This window comes from Erythrolamprus reginae, chromosome Z, assembly GCF_031021105.1.
Source record: "Erythrolamprus reginae isolate rEryReg1 chromosome Z, rEryReg1.hap1, whole genome shotgun sequence".
NCBI lineage: Eukaryota > Metazoa > Chordata > Lepidosauria > Squamata > Dipsadidae > Erythrolamprus > Erythrolamprus reginae.
Window position 1 is genome coordinate 104,925,927 of NC_091963.1, and position 19,583 is coordinate 104,945,509.

Here is a 19,583-nt window from a genome sequence, read left to right on the forward strand (position 1 = left end):
CATAGGCCTCCTAATTAGCTTTGATGCTGTGCCTCCTGTCTAAATTATTTGGCCCAGCTGTTTCCATTGTTGCAATTCTGTAAAGTGAATCTATGTAGATCTTTGCTTACATTATGTTGCCCAATTAACTCTTATTCTTTTCAAACTTATATTTCCTAAAGGTGCTCCAGATGGAAAAGGTCACATGAATCAATAGTTATTTGCACCTGTGCCTATTGACTCAGTAAGTGTCTTTTAAAATGTTATCATGGATTAATAAAGGCGGCTGCTTGACCCTTGCTTAAGCAGAGCACCCACCTGGACAATCTGCAAGAGGTGAAGATAAGTTTCTGGGGTCATGTCATGCTTGATTATTGTGTATCCTGTGCAGAGACAGCTGATCAGTTGACAAAATCCTCCATGACAGTTCATTGCATGCTTTCAAAATTCCATTGGAATCCAAAAAAAGGCTGGAGCATGTAGCATTCACTGATTGGCAGTCATATTACACAATCTCATATTGGAATATTTATAAACCCTCCTTTTTTATATAAAACTAGTTCTCTGCCCCCCCCCCCCCCCCATCCTCTGAAGATTAAACTGAGTAGCCAGACATTTTTGATAATTTCCAAAAATGAGTAGCTCAAATAATTTTTGATGTTTCTCATTATGCCCAGGTAACACCACTGCTCTGCAAACTGTACTGGCTCCCATAGGTTTCCAGGTATAATTCAAAGTTCTGGCTATCATTTGTAGCCCTCAGTGGCATAGGACAAAACTAATTGTGGGAGTGCCTTTCTCCCGTTGTTTCTAACCCGCCCTCCAGAAACAACAGAGAGGGCATGCTCTGGGTCTCTTCTGTCCAATAATATAATCTTGGAACTCCTAGCCTTTCGTAAGCTCCTTAAAACCCACCTCTGTCGTCAGGCATGGGGGAATTGACATGTTCCTTCCCCCTAGGCTTATAAAATTTATGCATGGTACGCTAGTGTGTATGATTGGTTTTAATTTGTGGTGTTTTTTAAAGTAATTTAAATATTGGATTTGTCTTACATTGTATTGCTATTGCTGTGAGCTGCCCCGAGTCTGCGGAGAGGGGCGGCATACAAATCTGATTAAACTTGAAACTTGAAACTTGGAACTCAAGAGTTCTCTATGGCAGTGCCTACTTTATGGAATAACGTCCTATTGGAGATTTGGGTGGCCTTGTTAGCTGCAGCCTCAAACACTGATCCATCCGCTGCAGCCAGGCTGGGCCAGTGTCTCGGGTTGGAGACAAAGTCACATGTCTCCCCCGAGCGACCAATGCTCCATGACATAATGGGCTCCAGGAGGAGAAGGGGATGCCGTGCCCCCCATTGTGAAACACATGTGTTGTGCAAGGTGCTGCAAGAGCAGCGAGCAGGCCATGGAGGTAGTGAGAGCACCGTTGCCAGCCACAGCCATAGCCGGACCAGCCCAGTGTCTCGGGGCAGAGATAAATTTGCACGTCTCTCTGAATGACCAAGGTATGTGCAACACGAACAAGGCTGAAAGAAGAGGCAAGTACAGGGCCTCTTCACTCCCGCTCTGGAATATGGAGCTAGTCTCCCATCTGCCACTGTCGCCCTTTCCTTCTCAGGTGAGGCGCGACTGTGAGAGCGAGAGGCGGGGGCCAGATAGTGGTGGGTTCAGCTGGCAGGAAGCCACAGCAAGGGGACGAAAGAATTCCATTTATCTGGGAACCTGGAATGACTCTTGTGTAAATCCTATGGTAAAAAGCACCCAAAGAAGAAAGAACATCAACAAAAACCAAAAACAACCCTTGCCTGTTTTTGGAAATGGTTCAAGAGGGAACACACACACTCACACATGAGAGAGATAGGGTGGAGAAGAAAGAAAGAGATGAGAGGGAGAAAGATGAGAGAGGAAAAGAGAAGAAGAGATAGAGATGAGAGAGAGAGAGATGGGGGAGAGAAAAATATAGATTTTCCAGAGAAAAGAAAATATCAGGAGACACAAAACCTGTGTAGGCATGGTTTGGGGAGTGTCATGTGACCAAGTGGGAGTCAGTGATGTTGAATTGGCCACGCCCATCTAGGTTTTGTGGCTTCCTGTGTTTTCTGTGGGAAACTGTTCCAAATGGCTCTTTGATTGTTTAAGGTTGCAGACTCCTTTACAGTAATGAATTAGGTAACTAAAAAATGATTGCCCCTTTGGATTAGCCAATGAGTTGTTTATATAATCTTCAAATGAAGTATTGCGTCACTTGGTGAAATGGATTTTAAATAATTACCTCAATAAATATAAAGATGGAGAAAGAAGCCCTATTTAAATAGCCCAATAGACCTGTGGATAAGGAACGCTGAATATTACTACTTGGCACAGTTTGTTTATGGGATGTCATTTTTGTTATTTAAAGATAGATGAAGAGAAAAATTAGGCAGGTAGAAGATAGTTTTTAAATTTTTCACAGTGCATGCTCTAATTTTTCTGAGAAATATTTTTGCTCCCTTCCTTACTCTCTTTTTCTGTTTTTGAATTGTTGCCATCACATCTAGTTCTTTCCAAATATATCAGTCCGGCCCTGCTAGAGAGGTAAGCAAAAATTAAAGTTCATGAATGTATGGATTAGTTAAATAATTTGCCGAAAACATCAGTGAATTGGGGTTGTGGAACCAAGCCATAAAACCATAACAAGAATTCATATATGCCCATTTCTAAAAGTAGGCCTCAATTTACAACCATTTGTTTAATGACTGTTAAAGTTATAGTATTACTGAAAGAAATAACTTATAGTTTACAATCCCAGTAGCATCCCCACAATCACATGATCAAAAATTGAGTGCTTGACAACTAGCATGTATTTAAGACACTTGTGGTGTCCCAAAGTCATGTGATCACCATTTGTGGTCTCCCCACTGACTTGTTGGTATAGAATAGATTTTTTTATTGGCCAAGTGTGATTGCACGCACAAGGAATTTGTCTTTGGTGCATATGCTCTCACTGTACATAAAAGGAAAATATACATTTGTCAAGAATCATGAGGAACAACACTTAATGATTCTCATAGAGGTCAAATAAGCAACGAGGAAACAATGAAAATCTTAATACAAGCAACTAGTTACAGTCATACAGTCATAAGTGGGAGGAAATGGGTGATAGAAATGATGATAAAAATTAGTAATAATAGTAGTGCAGACTTAGTAAATAGTTTGAATCAAAAATCAAGCAAAATAAATGGGAAAAGGGTTTCTTTAAAGCCATGTTTCGTTTAACAACTGGCAATTTGCTTAGCAATCACAGCAAAGAAAGTCATAAAATTATCACATAACCTTGCTTAGCAACAGTATTCTGCTTCCAACTGTGGTGGTGAGTCAAAGGACTACCTTTATCCAGAACAAATCAGTAACCTGGATTTTGCTCCCTGTGGCAATGGAAACTCTGCTAAGAGAAACTTCGTTTCTCTTAGCAGTCAACCAAATGGCCCTGGAAATGTAGAGTTTGTATTTTTCTTCTTTGCATGGACTATTGCATATACGGTACAGTATGAGAATCACCAGTAAAATAAAATCTCACTTATATGCTTTTAAAGACCTTATACCACTCTTTCATGAAAGAGGCTTACTTTCTATAACTTGTTTTTTCTTCACTGACAAAAGTGAACAAATGTATTTAAACAAATAACTCCGCCATCCCTGAAGTTTCAAAACTTCAGCATGGCAATATCTCCTACTATGGTAGAGGAGAGTTCCTCTGGATAAATACATGCTTCTTTAGTCATAATTCAAGTTAGAGAGAGAACTGACTGCATATTTCTGGAACATTTATTTATTTGTTTTGTTTGTTTGTTTGTTTGTTTGTTTATTGATTTGATTTGATTTGTATGCCGCCCTTCTCCGTAGACTCGGGGCGGCTCACAACATACAATAAAACAATTCACAACAAATCTAATAAATTTAAAAAATTTTTAAAACCCCATTATAAAACCAGACATACCATACATAAATTGTATAGGCCCGGGGGAGGGGGGAATTCCTCAATTCACCCATGCCTGACAGCAGAGGTGAGTTTTAAGGAGTTTACGGAAGGTAAGAAGGGTGGGGGCAGATCTAATCTCTGGGGGTTCCAGAGAGTCGGGGCAGCCACAGAGAAGGCTCTTCACCTGGGACCCACCAGACGACATTGTTTAGTCAACGGGACCTGGAGAAGGCCAACTCTGTGGGACCTAATCGGTCGCTGGGATTCTTGCGGCAGAAGGCGGTCCCGGAGATATTCTGGTCTGATGCCATGAAGGGCTTTATAGGTCATAGCCAACACTTTATCATTTCTGAATCTATGCTTCTGGAATCCTGTTCCTGTCTTTTCACAGTTTTTAAAAAAATCAAAATTATTCTCATGGTCAAAAATCCATACACATTGTTATTAACTACTAATTATTCATTTGGATAAAAGTGGAGGGGAAAAAATCAGTAGGCCAGGCCTGAAGAGTTAGATTGATTTTTTAAAAAAGTTTTAAAAATGAAGTTATCATCTCGATGAACACCTAGATTTGAAATCTCACTGTTGTTAAATAATCAAACATAAAAGGTTCAGATCTATTGTAAAAAGAAGCATTTTCACTTGTAACCCTCCCCCCTCCTCTTTTAGTAAACTGCTAGAAAAAAAAGAGAAAGCAAAGCTGAAGTACACACCAGGGCCAAGCCTATATTTAAAGTTAACATTTAAGAGCAGTGGACATGTGATGCATAAGGTCTGATTGCAACTCATTAATCACAGAAGCAAATAGAAACTGCTTTTGAAAAAAAAACTAAAGCTAAGAGAATATCCCAGGGAGAACAGGAAAAGAATGTATGCAATGCACATGCTAAGAAAAAAAATGTAACCTGCAGTTTTATTGCATATTAACTGAGATAAGTGCTAATCTCCATTTATAGGGCTATTGTAAGGATTTCAAGGAGAAAGCTTTGAGTAGTACAAAATAGCCCTGGTCCAGTGGTATAGCACAGTGTTTCCCAACCTTGGCAACTTGAAGATATCTGGACTTCAACTCCCAGAATTCCCCAGCCAGCTGGGGAATTCTGGGAGTTGAAGTCCAAATATCTTCAAGTTGCCATGGGTGGGAAACACTGGTATAGCATGTGCTTTGTATGCAAAAGATATTTGGTTGAATTCCTGATAACCCCAGCATCTGTTTCTTGCTTTACTAATGGACAGGTATGAATTGCAGACTGTTTACCGATGTGACGCGTAACACATCAGCCACTATCTCTGCCTCAAAAGTAAAATCTCAGTGGGGTGATAGATGTGCTTTGACTCTAAAATTGTTAGTGTATCAGATTAAATTCCTTTCCTAACCATCTATCCAAATAGCTCTTCTACATCAACTATGTGCCATCAAATCATTTTTGATTCCTAGCAAACACATATTTTTCTCCATAAACCTTTGCCCCTATTTGCTGGTAAATACAAATCTCGCTATAAGATTGTGCTTTGTAAAATACTTTTTTTTTGGGGGGGGGGGGCACTGTTCAGCTTAATGAAATATATGCTTGCAAATATCTTTTCTCTCTCTTTTTTAGTCCTTATGTATTTGCTTTGTCTTCTCCAAATAAATAAATTGGCACAATCAGGCTCAAGTTGAAACAAAACTCTAATATGGTGACATAAAAGTCCTTGCTTTTAACAAGTCCTGCATTCTTCACGTTCATTCAGTTAGATTGTTGAAGCAAATTGCAATGCCAAGGGGTAACAGTTTGGACCACAAAGGATGCAATAGAGCATTAGAGTAAAGTGTTTAAAGTTTCTCTTCCACTTCAGAGTCCTATGTCAGAGTCACTATTGGCCTTTCCTGGCGTGAAATGTTAATAATTCAGCATTTATTTGAACCTCCAGGCAACCTGCTTCAGAAACCAATGCAAAGCAGAGTGCTTTAGTGTTGAAACTAATTAATAAAGAGAAACAGGTGAAGTAACATAGAATGCACATGTGAACTTGCTAAACCAATTTTGTTTTTTACTGGGAGAAGCACAGGAGTTCCAAATTGATGGTGGTTGTATCACATCTGGTTAATGATGACCCTCTTCCATGCCACAGGCATACTTAAACCATTTTACTTATATTCTTGTTGAATTGTGTCCAGCTTTGCTTAATCTTAACTTTTGCACTAGGCTCATTGCATATCTAGAAAATAGCCTTCGTGATATTACAGCTTTCTTCTTCTATGAATCAAAGCCACCCAGGATCACTTTACTCTCTACTTACTGGAAATCATACATAGGATCCCTTCAGATTTCTCAGGGCACTTTCATGCCACACCAGTTCCATTCTCTAGAAACTAACAAAGCAGTTTAAAGCCATCCTATATTCAAAAAGTCCCATTAGGATTGAGCAGCATAAAAGTCAAATCAAACAAGCAAACAAATAAATAAATAGCAAACCAAAAATTGTTTAGTGAGAGGGCAGCCCTACAATAGCATACAGAAATAAAAGTGTCACACATGATGCCCCATGAATCACTGTAAATGTGCAAGTAATAATACCATAAAGCAATCAGTGCTCTCCTCCAGCTGAGTAACAGGAGAGCAAAAATGTTTTCTTATCATTTTTTAATCCACTGAACAATTTACACATCCTAGAGCCACGAAAATCTCTCACTCCCATTACATATAAAAAAAGGAAATAAATTGTTAGCTCTCCCCCTGGAGGTTTTAGTTCACCTTTTGTTTGGCTGTTTTGGGGAGGAAATAAGTTTTTCCTCTGCAAAAAATGCCATAAAGCAATCAGTATTCTGCTCAAGCTGAATAACACCAGAGCAAAAATGTTTTCCCATCATTTTCTCATCCACTGAACCAATTACACATCCTGGAACCATGAAAATTCCTCCCTCCCAGCATACCAAAAAAGGAAAATATTTCGTTAGTCACCTCACTCTTCTCTTTAGTTCACATTGTATGCATTTGTTTGGCAGTTTGGGGAAAAATGATATTTTTCTCTCTCTCTAAAAATGCTTTTCAACTGCATTGCCATGTTTCCTCCTTCATTTAAAAGACCTTTTCAAGCTATAATAACCAAAAGGTAATGCTAGCATTTTCAATTGGGGTCCTTACCTCTAATTTTGGCTGGTGTCAATCCAGTTGGTGAAGCGGGCAAGGCATTGTAACTAATGTTTCCAGACAGACACCGGGAACTGAATCCTGAAGCTTGGAGCCAGTCTGAGGCAAGGAAATTAACTACTGTACTCAAAAGCTTTTCAAAAGAACTAGCAACTTGACATCTGTTTCAAATCAATCACTGATTGGATTGGGGGAAGGAAATCAATGCTGATGATTACAGCTGATCCAGAATTGATGCTAGAGCCAAAATGGAAGTACAGTATATACCAATTTCAAATGTTTTATGCTTCTTCCTTGGATCACATTCCTCAGGGTTGTTGTTGTTTAATGAAAATTTATTTATTTATTTATTTGTTGGATTTGTATGCCGCCCCTCTCCATAGACTCGGGGCGGCTAACAACAGTAATAAAAACAGCATATAACAATCCAATGTTAAAACAGTTAAAAACCCTTATTATAAAACCAAACATACAGACAGACATACCATGCATAAAATTGTAAAGGCCTAGGGGGAAAGAGTATCTCAGTTCCCCCATGCCTGGCGGCAGAGATGGGTTTTAAGAAGCTTACGAAAGGCAAGAAGGGTGGGGGCAATTCTAATCTCTGGGGGGAGTTGGTTCCAGAGGGCTGGGGCCGCCACAGAGAAGGCTCTTCCCCTGGGTCCCGCCAAGCGACATTGTTTAGTTGACGGGACCTGGAGAAGACCCACTCTGTGGGACCTAACTGGTCGCTGGGATTCGTACAGCAGAAGGCGGTCCCTGAGATAATGGGTATCTCTTAAGCATGTTATCCTGGAACCACAATTCCATGTCTAACTGAAAATGATGAGATTTTCAGACCCAACAACACAGGGCTGAGAATGTATTCAATTCCATGCCTGTTTCCTTTCTCCCCTCTTCAATGTGCAGATCCAAGAGCAGTGCTCACATGCTCATCACAGCTGTCAAAGTCTCTCTTGGAAAATATCAGTGAGACTTGTGAATCTGCATCTTGAGTTTGGTAGTGGAACTGTTGCTTAACTCAAGTGTTTCCCAACCTTGGCAACTTGAAGATATTTGGACTTTAACTCCCAGAATTCCCCAGCCAGCAAATGCTGGCTGGGGAATTCTGGGAGTTGAAGTCCAGATATCTTCAAGTTGACATGGTTGGGAAACACTGGCCTAACTGATATGAAAGAAAGCAAAAGTGTTGATTATGACCTATAAAGCCCTTCATGGCATCGGACCAGAATATCTCCGAGACCGCCTTCTGCTGCACGAATCCCAGCAACCGATTAGGTCCCACAGAGTGGGCCTTCTCCGGGTCCTGTCAACTAAACAATGTCGGTTGGCGGGCCCCAGGGGAAGAGCCTTCTCTGTGGCGGCCCCGACTCTCTGGAACCAGCTCTCCCCAGAGATTAGAACTGCCCCTAACCTCCTTGCCTTTCGTAAACTCCTCAAAACCCACCTTTGTCATCAGGCATGGGGGAACTGAGATATTTCCCCCGGGCCTATATAATTTATGTATGGTATGTTTGTATGTATGTCTGCTTAATAATGGTTTTTTAAAAATATTTTAAATTGTAAATTATTAGATTTGCCATGAACTGTTTTATTGTGTTGTGAGCTGCCCCGAGTCTACGGAGAGGGGCGGCATACAAATCTAATAAATAAATAAATAAATAAACAAACAAACAAACAAATAAATTATTTGGCATGGCAAAGTTGCATATTATCTTTGACGCACCTTTGTTGCTCCGTGTTCCATTTCAGGGCTGCAGTGCCAGAAAGATGAATGTGGGCACAGCTCACAGTGAAGTCAACCCCAATACCCGAGTCATGAACAGCCGCGGCATCTGGCTCTCCTACATCTTGGGAATTGGCCTCCTGCATGTGATTTTGCTCAGCATTCCTTTCTTCAGTGTCCCGGTTGTGTGGACTCTAACCAACCTCATTCACAACATGGTAAGAAGGTGCTCTTTGGCTTCACCAACACGTGCTTCTACCACAGGCAGTGGAAGGAGCCAAAGTGATGGTCCTGCTCGGGGCACTCTAAACGAATGGGGAGTGGGAACAATCGCATCAATGGTCACTGTAGTAAATTCAGGTGCGATTGTTGCACAGCCCTACAACCAGTGGGTATCATCTTAGAAACATAGAAACATAGAAGTCTGACAGCAGAAAAAGACCTCATGGTCCATCTAGTCTGCCCTTATACAGTGGTACCTCAAGATACGAACCCCTCGTCTTACGAACAACTGGTGATACGAACCCGGGGTTCAGAAAAATTTTGCCTCTTCTTACGAACTTTTTTCGAGTTACGAACTGGCATTCGGAGACTGCTGGGAAGCCGCGCGGCTATTTTAAAAGGTCACAGCCGGGCGGCGGGGCTTCCCAGAAGCCTCCCGAACGCCGGTTCGTAACTCGAAAAAAGTTCGTAAGAAGAGGCAAAATTTTTCTGAACCCCGGGTTCGGTTCAGGAGGTTGCTGGGAAGCCCCCCAGCCCGGCTGTCACCTTTTAAAACAGCCGCGCGGCTTCCCAGCTGTCTCCCGAAGCCGAACGCGGAAGTTCGGGTTTGGCGTTCGGCTTCGGGAGACAGTTGGGAAGCCGCGCGGCTGTTTTAAAAGGTCACAGCCGGCCTGGGGGGCTTCCCAGCACCACCACCCCGAACCCTGAACTTTTGCCGAACTTCCGGGTTCGGGGTTCGGGGGGGTGCTGGGAAACTCCCCAGGCTGGCTGCCAAGACCTTCCACCATTCTTGTAGCCTGTTTTTGGACCCGTTCAATTTTGTCAATATCTTTTTGTAGGTGACGTCTCCAGAACTGAACACAGTATTCCAAATGTGGTCTCACCAGCACTCTATATAGCTGGATCACCAGCACTCTATATCTTTTCTATCTGCAATCAATTTCCTGAACCTGTGTGCTTCCTAGAGGATCTCATCATCCTATATGGCAGTGTTTCCCAACCTTGGCCACTTGAAGATATTTGGACTTCAACTCCCAGAATTCCCCAGCCAGCGAAGTCCAGATATCTTCAAGTGGCCAAGGTTGGGAAACACTGCTATATAGGATGGTATATACAACTTGGTAACTAGCCATACATCTCAGCTAAACAGTTGTTGATTTGGGGCCCCATTTGATGTTTTTGGCAGTTTTTTGTTAGCAAAAACTTCAGAAGAGAAGGATTTAGGGGTAGTGATTTCTGACAGTCTCAAAATGGGTGAGCAGTGTAGGAGCATTTAAATATGTTAAAGGGTTAAATAAGGTTCAGGAGGGAAGTGTTTTTAATAGGAAAGTGAACACAAGAACAATGGGACACAATCTGAAGTTAGTTGGGGGAAAGATCAAAAGCAACGTGAGAAAATATTATTTCACTGAAAGAGTAGTAGATCCTTGGAACAAACTTCCATCAGACGTGGTTGGTAAATCCATAGTAACTGAATTTAAACATGCCTGGGATAAACATATATCTATTTAGGGGTAGTGATTTCTGACAGTCTCAAAATGGGTGAACAGTGCAGTCAGGCGGTAGGGAAAGCAAGTAGGATGCTTGGCTGCATAGCTAGAGGTATAACAAGCAGGAAGAGGGAGATTATGATCCCGCTATATAGAGCGCTGGTGAGGCCCCATGTGGAATACTGTGTTCAGTTCTGGAGACCTCACCTACAAAAAGATATTGACAAAATTGAACGGATCCAAAGACGGGCTACAAGAATGGTGGAAGGTCTTAAGCATAAAACGTATCAGGAAAGACTTAATGAACTCAATCTGTATAGTCTGGAGGACAGAAGGAAAAGGGGGGGACATGATCGAAACATTTAAATATACTGAAAGAGTAGTAGATCCTTGGAACAAACTTCCAGCAGACGTGGTAGATAAATCCACAGTAACTGAATTTAAACATGCCTGGGATAAACATATATCCATCCTAAGATAAAATACAGAAAATAGTATAAGGGCAGACTAGATGGACCAGGAGGTCTTTTTCTGCCATCAGACTTCTATGTTTCTATGTTTCTATTGTAAGATAAAATACAGGAAATAGTATAAGAGCAGACTAGATGGACCATGAGGTCTTTTTCTGCCGTCAGTCTTCTATGTTTCTATGTTTCTATATATAAAATATACAGTGTTCCCTCGATTTTCGCAGGTTCGAACTTCATGAAAAGTCTATACCACGGTTTTTCAAAAATATTAATTAAAAAATACTTCATGGTTTTCTTCCCTATGTTTCTATGTACTGTATCTGCTCCTATTTTCTTTCAGTGTTCTCTGTATGGCAATTAGGATAATGTGATAATAGGGATTGATTCTCTGTTGAAAATGGCCGTCATATCACCTGGGACAAGGGTAACAGTGGAATAAGCTGAGTAAGGTATTTGAAGCAGAATATCCACATATAAAGATCTTAGTTTATTAAGTCAAAGCTCAGTAAAGTAGCATTCACACTGCTTCATACTGCTTCCTATCATGCTTAGCTTAAACTATCATTTCCCTTTACAGAGGAAAAAAAAACCTGGTTTAGTTTTTATTAGTTTATAGTTTATTAGATTTGTATGCCACCCTTCTCCGAAGACTCGGGGCGGCTCACAGCATAACAGTAATACAATACATTACAAATCTAATAATAAAAAATTAAATCAATTTAAGAAGGCATTCATAACATAATAAAATCCCTAACTATGCAGTTATACACATTCAACCTAATCTATCATACAGTAAGGCCAAAAACATAATTAAAAAGGGGGGGAAGATGGTAATTATCCCCACACCTGGTGACGAAAGTGGGTCTTCAGCATTTTACGGAAGGCGAGGAAGGTGGGGGCTATTCGAATCTCTGGAGGGAGTTGATTCCAGAGGGCCGGGGCCGCCACAGAGAAGGCTCTTCCCCTGGGTCCCGCCAGCCAACATTGTTTGGTTGACGGGGCCTGGAGAAGGCCAACTCTGTGGGACCTAATCGGCTGCTGGGATTCGTGCGGCAGGAGGCAGTCTCAGAGATATTCTGGTAGTTTGCAAAATCAAGTTTGATGAGTTGGTGAATAATCAAGATTAAGTCACTTTTCCCAGATTGTCTACAGTAGGAAACATGACTGAGTGTAGGACTGCAAATCTCCAAGCTTCCTAACTTTACCAACTCTCTTTTAAATAACTTTAAAGGAGAGTTGGGGAAGTTAGGAAGCTTGGAGATTTACAATCCTACACTCACTTGCTTTTGATGGGGTTGGTTCAGAAGAATGAATTAATAATTGCCTATCCTGTTTTGAGAACTATAATTATAATGATAGATTCGTTACAAGAGAGAAATGGAGATAGATACGTGCAATGCTAATTTGTCCGATAGTAAAATATTAAGCCATCGGTCTGTGTCAGATCTGATTGATATACAGATGTTCACACTTCCTGGATTTATGTATCCATTTGGGATTGGCAATTCCACCACTAAGTGATGCAACTGTTAAGCAAGACATCGCATTATTGTGACAGAATTATGACCTCACTTCTACCTCAGTTGTTAAGTGAATCATTCTGGATCATTGAACCAAACATTAATGACCACAACTTGTTATTTTACCACTCTTTTCTCTATTGACTCTGCTTATCAGAAACCAGCTATAAAGTGGGCAAATCACAGGACATTATGAGAGTTGTAAACTCCTGATTCCAGTTGTGAATTGACTGGACATGATTATGGAGACATTACAATGTCTTGTGTGAGAACCAGTCATAAAATTGTTTTTTCAGTGGTAGTGTAAGTTTGAATGGTCTCTAAATGGGGCAATTACTAAGCAAGGATTACCTGTATATATGAGATAGAGGGAGAATCACACACACACACCCAAAACCCCCTCAATGATAAGAATAGAGAAAATTGCAGAAGTAAAACAAAAAAGTTATGCAAATGAACTGCGTGGAAGAACATAGGGCAAAATGAGGCAACTGGTTTTTTTTGTTTTTTGTTTGAAGATGTTTCGCTTCTCATCCAAGAAGCTTCTTCTGATCTGACTGGATGGTGAGAGAATAGAAGGATTTATATTCCTTGCAGACAGCTGGTTATTTGCATCCTACTGGCCATTCCTACTAACCCAGGGGTCGGCAACCTGTGGCTCGGGAGCTGCATGCGGCTCTTTGAGCCCCCTGTCCCATCACTGGCTGGCCTTGCCCTCCCCTCACTCCCCTGGCTTGAGAAGGCAAGAATGACAACATGAATGAAGAAGCAGCCATGGCTGACTCTCTGGCGCTGGTTGAGGAACATAGCCACCACCGTCCAAGGCTCCTCCCGCTCTCACGACTCCCACACTGGCTGTGGTGGGGCCAGGAGTGCGCGCATCCCCAGGGAGAACCTCAAGCAAGTACCAAGCACAGCAAAGGTGCACTCGGAGGGCTGGCAGTGTGCAGCTGCTCGGTTAAGAAGGGACATTGGACATGGCATCTGGCTATTACCTTGCCCTGTCCCGTCATTCCACCCCCTCCCCCTGCAGCTCTTCAGGATGAGCGTAACCCCATCCTTCTCCTCTCATGTGGGATGCGGGGGGCACGACAATGCGATGCCCTGATCCTTAGGGCAGGAGAGAAGCGGCCCATCACACCACATTTGCGTGTAAGGAAGCCTTCACTACCTAGTGCTTTGGCCTGGAAGTTCCGTCCTCCCCACTTGGCCGAAGAACTTCAGGGGTGGAGGGATGGGGCAGGACACGGCAAAGCAATGGCCAGATCCTTAAGACAGAAGAGGAGCTGCCCGCAATGACCCTCCTTAGACGAGCAGCTGCCCATCCTCCGCATGCCCCTTTGAGGAGGGTCTGCCCGCACATTTATTTATTTTATTTATTTGTTTATTAAATTTGCATGCCGCCCCTCTCCGTAGACTCGGGGCAGCCAACCAGGCAGTCATGAAGAGGGTCACCCGAAACTCTCAGCACACAGAGAGAGAAGGGGAGGGGAGAGGGAGAAAGGAAGAGGAAGAGAGAGATGGGTGAGAAGGAAGGAAAAGAGAGAGAGAGATGGGGAGAAGGAAAGAGGAAGAAAGATGAGAGGGAGAAAAAGAGATGGAGAGAGGGAAAAAGAGAGAGAGAGAGATACCTTTTTCTCGTAGAAAACAGACCCACAAAACCTGGGTAGGCATAGCTGGGTGTGTGTGTCATTTTTGCCTTCCTCCAGCCCTCAGCAGCAGGCTTCCCAAACCCTCTGTGTGCCCCATTTTTTGCAAAAAACAGGGTGCGCAGAGGTTTTTGGAGGGCTGCAGAGTGCTCCTGGGGACTGAGGAAAGGCAAAAGTGCCCCAATTTTTGCAACAAAATGGCCCATTTTTACAAAAAAGAGGGTGCGCAGAGGGTTTTGGAGGCTTGCAGAATACTCCTGGGGGCCGTGGAGGACAAAAACTTCTTTTTCTTACTTACCACTTTGAAATCTTGGTGCATCTTATACACTGGTGCATCTTACAGTCCAATAAATGCAGTAATCTGCAGTAGTTCTATTCCGTATTTTTACTCTTAAAATATAAGGTGGGCTGCAATGGGGCGAACCATTTATTATTCTGGAACCCAAAGATTATACCAAAGTCTCCAACTTATAAAGTTTATTGTCAGAACATTTGCGCCTGCTCGGGCATATATGACTGCTTTGCACAGAGAGAAAACTTCCGGGGGCGGGTCTACGGCGAGCAGGCGTGCGAGAGCAGAGCTCTGCTCTCCCAAGCCTGATTTTGCAGTTCGGGGGGTTGAAATTTGGCAGAATTTCGACGCAACCACGTTGGAGAGGTGGTTGAAGTAGCGAGGGTTCCTCCTAGCACGGAGGTGTGAAGCAAGCACCCCGTGTGCAGGAGTGAGAACCTCGCAAACCTCGAAGCAAGAGAGTCACCAAACAACATGGTGACGTTAGTGATGTGACAGCCCAGCGTAACAGAGGAAGCAAGAGAGTGTAACTACAATCCTATTTACAAAGAAGAAGAACCCAAGTATGATAACAAAAATATATATAGTCAAATTAATGGAAGATTAAGTTAAGAGAGAGCAGCAGCGTGGGACCCACCAAAGTTGGTTAGCGGCTACTCAGCGGTGGGGGAGAAAAGACTAAAAAAAAAAAATTTCTACTGAGAAACCTGGAAGACCCGGAAGACGTTTGGAGTTAAAACCTAAAACAATAGGAGTGGACTAACAAGCACCCCGTGGAGGAGAAACCTGAAAAACAACTTAAATAACTTAACAACTGTTTGTGAGTTTTGTGACTAAAAGAAACGGTGGAGAATACTAACTTTTGAAAAAAAGAGCCAAACGACGGAGACTGCAGGAACTACAGAATTACAGCGGTAGTGACGAGACACGGAGATACGGAGGTTGCTGAGAGATCGGAAAAGGGAGGAAGTGCTCCAGAGTTTAAAGAAGCTTAAAGAACAAATGGTAAAGAGCTGAGGTCCACGACCAGAGGAATAAATAAACAGCAGCGGTGGAGTGTGCTTGGAAGTGAAGAAGGAGCCTGCAGAAGCTGACAAGATAAGCGGAAAGAGCCAAAAGAAGGTGCAGAGAAGAGGAACATCGGGGGAGGAGGAAGTTAGCTTAACTAAGCACTTATTTATATCTCTTTTCTCTCCTCTTTACCTTCCCTAAATCGAAAAAACTGACTAACTGATTTACTAATTAACTTTCTCCCTGATTAACGGATTAACTGATGACTTGCTATTTATAGCGGAAGAAAAAGAAATTTGACCGAACTTTGATTGAACTCTGATTGAACCTTGATTGAACCCTGATTGAACTCTGATATACTGAACCTGAATGTGAACTTAAAAATCTAAGGACGAAGAATTAGGTAAAACCCCACAACAAATAGAAAGGTTGATTATTATTATTTTCTGGATGAATTGAATCCCTATGAAGTGAATGGTATTAACGATACAACGAAATAAGTAATTAATCTGTATTCCTATTTCTATCTCAGCTATAACATATCTACAATATCTATACTTAGAATATATATATTAGCTTAATAATATTAATATTACTATTGAATATATTGAATTACATTGTATGAATTATACTGATCTATTGGAGTAAAGGAAGAGGGGGGAAAAAGGGGGGGAATATAAGAAAAGAACAATAACAATAACAGCTCATCAACAAGTAGCTCAATATTAAAAGTCTAACTGCGCATTATATACCTTAAGTCTAACTATATATTAGACTCATCTGATTCCAAGAAAATATTAGACATTCAAGTTAATAATCAATTAAAAAGATTAAAATGGCAACTTTCCAGAAATATACAAAAAAACCATCTGGCTCCCCCTCAACCCAAAAATCAATAGTTAGCATGTTAGCAACAGAAAAGGCCAGCAGTACTGGTAATATTAGCAACACCCCACAAACAACGCAGGAGGCATTAATGGCAATTCAAGAAACAATGCTCAAACTGGAGGAAAAATTAGATAGGAACCATGAGGCAATGAGGGAAGATATGCAAAAAATGGACAATAAAATTGAAATAATCCATCAAATTTTGGGAAAAAATGAAAGGAGAATAGAACAAATTGAAAAGAAAGTAGAACAAAATGACAAAAAAGTAGTAACAATGGATGATAAATTGATGCAATTAAATAGAGAGTTAGAAGAATCAATAATTAATTTTGAGGTCGATAGAGCAGAATTTTACGTCAGATTCCAAAATGTAGAAGAAGAGAAAGATGAGAATTTAGTAGAGACAATGACAGAAATGATAGCTAATATATTACAAAAAGATAAACAAGAAACAGCTAATGGAATAGATGAGATTTACAGGGTGAACACTAACTACGCCCGAAAACATAAGCTTCCTAGGGAAGTACACGTGAGATGTGTAAAAAAGGAGATTAGAAATGAAATATTGAAAATTACAAAAGACGAAGCAATAATTCATAATGGGAAGGAAATCAGAGTTCTTAAGCAAATCCCAAAAAAATTAAGGGACAATCGAAGGGGATACCGACCATTGGCAGATTTGTTAAATCAAAGTAAAATTACCTTCAGATGGTTAATTCCGGAGGGGATGCTTATCACATGGAAGAGGAAAAAAATAAAAGTAAATAACGAACTAATGGCACAAGAATTTTATGATGAATTAATAGCGGAAGAGAGGGTGGAAACAGGAAGTCAAAAAGAGATAGAAGAACCCCAGGTAGAATCAGATAGCGGGAAAGAAGGAACTTCTAAAGATATAGTACAGGAGGAAGAAAGAATATTGACAAGAGCACAGAAAGAAAACAGGACAAACAGAAGACAAATAAGGAATTAAAGGGGGATGGGAACAGAAATTAAATTAATCTCAATTAATGTAAATGGCTTAAACTCATTTATGAAAAGAAATAGTATATTCAATAAATTACAAAAACAAAATTTAGACATTGTTTGTCTACAGGAAGTACACATTCCACAAAAAAATGAAAAGCAATTAGAAAATGAGAAAATTGGGAAAGTATTTACGTCCTTATCACATAACAAAAAAAGAGGGATTGCAGTTTACGTTAAAAAAGAATTAGATCCAAGGAAAATATATGCAGATAAAAAGGGAAGAACTTTAATCATGACAGTTAAAATTGTTAATGTATTTGTATCATTAGTAGTAATTTATGCACCAAATAAAAATTAAAAAAAATTCTTCTATAACTTGCACCAGAAACTGATTGAATTAGAAGTAGAAGACATTTGCATGATAGGTGACTTTAACGGTATTATCGATCCCATTAAGGATTACAAAAGTGCTAATAAAAATCGATATAAAAAAAGAAAAGTACTGCCAAAAACGTTTGATCAGATGTGTGAAGAATTAAACCTGAGGGATTGTTGGAGAACAAGGAACCAAAATAAAAAAGAATATACATTCTACTCCAATGCGCACCAAAGTTGGTCTAGGATTGATATGGCGTGGGTTAATAATAAGATAGGAAACTTAATAAAACGAATTCAAATTGATAAAAACGATTGGGCTGATCATAACCCAATAAAAATTATATGGAATGAGGAGGAGAAAAAAAATAGGAGTTGGAGATTAGATCTACAATTATTAAAAGAACAAGAATATATAGATTGGATTGAAAGAGAAATGAAATTATTTTTAAAAGAAAATAACAATCCAGATACCTCCCTCCAGAATTTATGGGATACAGCAAAAGCCTATCAAAGAGGCTTAACAATAGCCTATAAATCAAGAAAAAACAAGGAAAAAAGACAAAATCAAAAAGAGTGGATATTTAAATTAGGAAAATTAGAAAAAGAATCCCAAAAAGACCCAGGAAACCCAAATATAAGGCAACAAATTATGCTGATAAAACACAAACTAGAATTAATAGAGATAGAAGAAGTAACTAAGAAACTAAGAGAAGTAAAACAAAATCAATTTGAGCACGCAAATAAACCTGGCAGATGGCTATCGTATAAATTGAGGAAAGAAAGAGAGAAGAAATTAATCCAACAATTAACAGATAAAAAAGAAATAACACATTACCAGTTAAAAAAAAAGAAAGAAATTGCATTAGAATACTATAAAGAATTGTATAGTGAAGAAAATATTAAGGAAGAAGATATATTAAAATATTTAGAGACATGTAAAATCAATTTAATAAGTAAAGAAGATAAAGAAATATTAAACAAAGAAATAACAAAAGAAGAATTGGAAAGAACAATTATGAAACAGAATAATAATAAAACACCAGGCCCAGATGGCTTCCCAATTGAATTCTATAAAGCAACATTCCATGTAACGGGAGAATTATTATTAGAAATTTATAATAAAATGTTAACGAACGGAGAATGCCCGGTATCATGGCAAGAAGCTAACATAACGCTGATACATAAAGAAGACACAGATCCAAAGTATATTAAGAATTATAGACCAATATCTCTGTTAAATGTAGAGTACAAAATTTATATGGCAATAATAGCAGACAGATTTAAAAAAATATTAAACAAAATAATACACTCTGATCAGAATGGTTTCTTACCTAACAGACAAATTAGAAATAATATAAGAATTACATTAAATATGCTAGAATATTATGAAAGCCATAATGATAAGGAGTTTGTAATGCTATTTCTAGATGCTGAGAAAGCCTTCGATAACCTCAATTGGAACTTTTTCAAAAAATTAATAAATACTATGGATTTAGGAGAGAACTTTGAAAATACAATAAATAAAATATACTCCAAACAAAAGGCAAGGATAATTATAAATGGAGATTTAACCAATACATTCGATATTAAAAAAGGAGTGAGACAAGGCTGTCCACTATCTCCCTTAATATATATAATGTCTATAGAAATACTATTAAACCGAATTAGAGGGGAATCATCAATACAGGGCACCCAAATTAAACAACAAATTTATAAAACACAGGCCTTCGCTGATGATCTGGTCTTCTTCTTAGAGAATCCAGTTAGCTCAATGATATATTTAGTAAAAGAATTAGAGAACTATGGGAAAGTGGCCGGCTTAAAAATAAATAGGAACAAAACTAAAATATTAACCAAGAATTGTAATCAAGATTTAAACAAATTATTAATAAAA

The 19,583-nt window shown here is 39.8% G+C and overlaps 1 protein-coding gene across 3 annotated transcripts in view; it reads left to right on the plus strand.

Moving 5' to 3' along the window:
• Positions 1-19,583, plus strand: part of ORMDL3 (ORMDL sphingolipid biosynthesis regulator 3) — a 45,983-nt gene that overhangs the window by 8,671 nt on the left and 17,729 nt on the right. Inside the window, exons 2-4 of one of the 3 annotated variants that reach the window (XM_070730038.1) lie at positions 162-223; positions 2,520-2,556; positions 8,827-9,018. In XM_070730038.1, coding sequence (XP_070586139.1) covers positions 8,845-9,018 — 174 coding nt within the window. In that variant the 5' untranslated portion in view covers positions 162-223; positions 2,520-2,556; positions 8,827-8,844. Of the gene's footprint in view, positions 1-161; positions 316-2,519; positions 2,557-8,826; positions 9,019-19,583 lie in introns of those variants that run through there. The other 2 variants (XM_070730041.1, XM_070730039.1) reach the window with 2 other exon arrangements.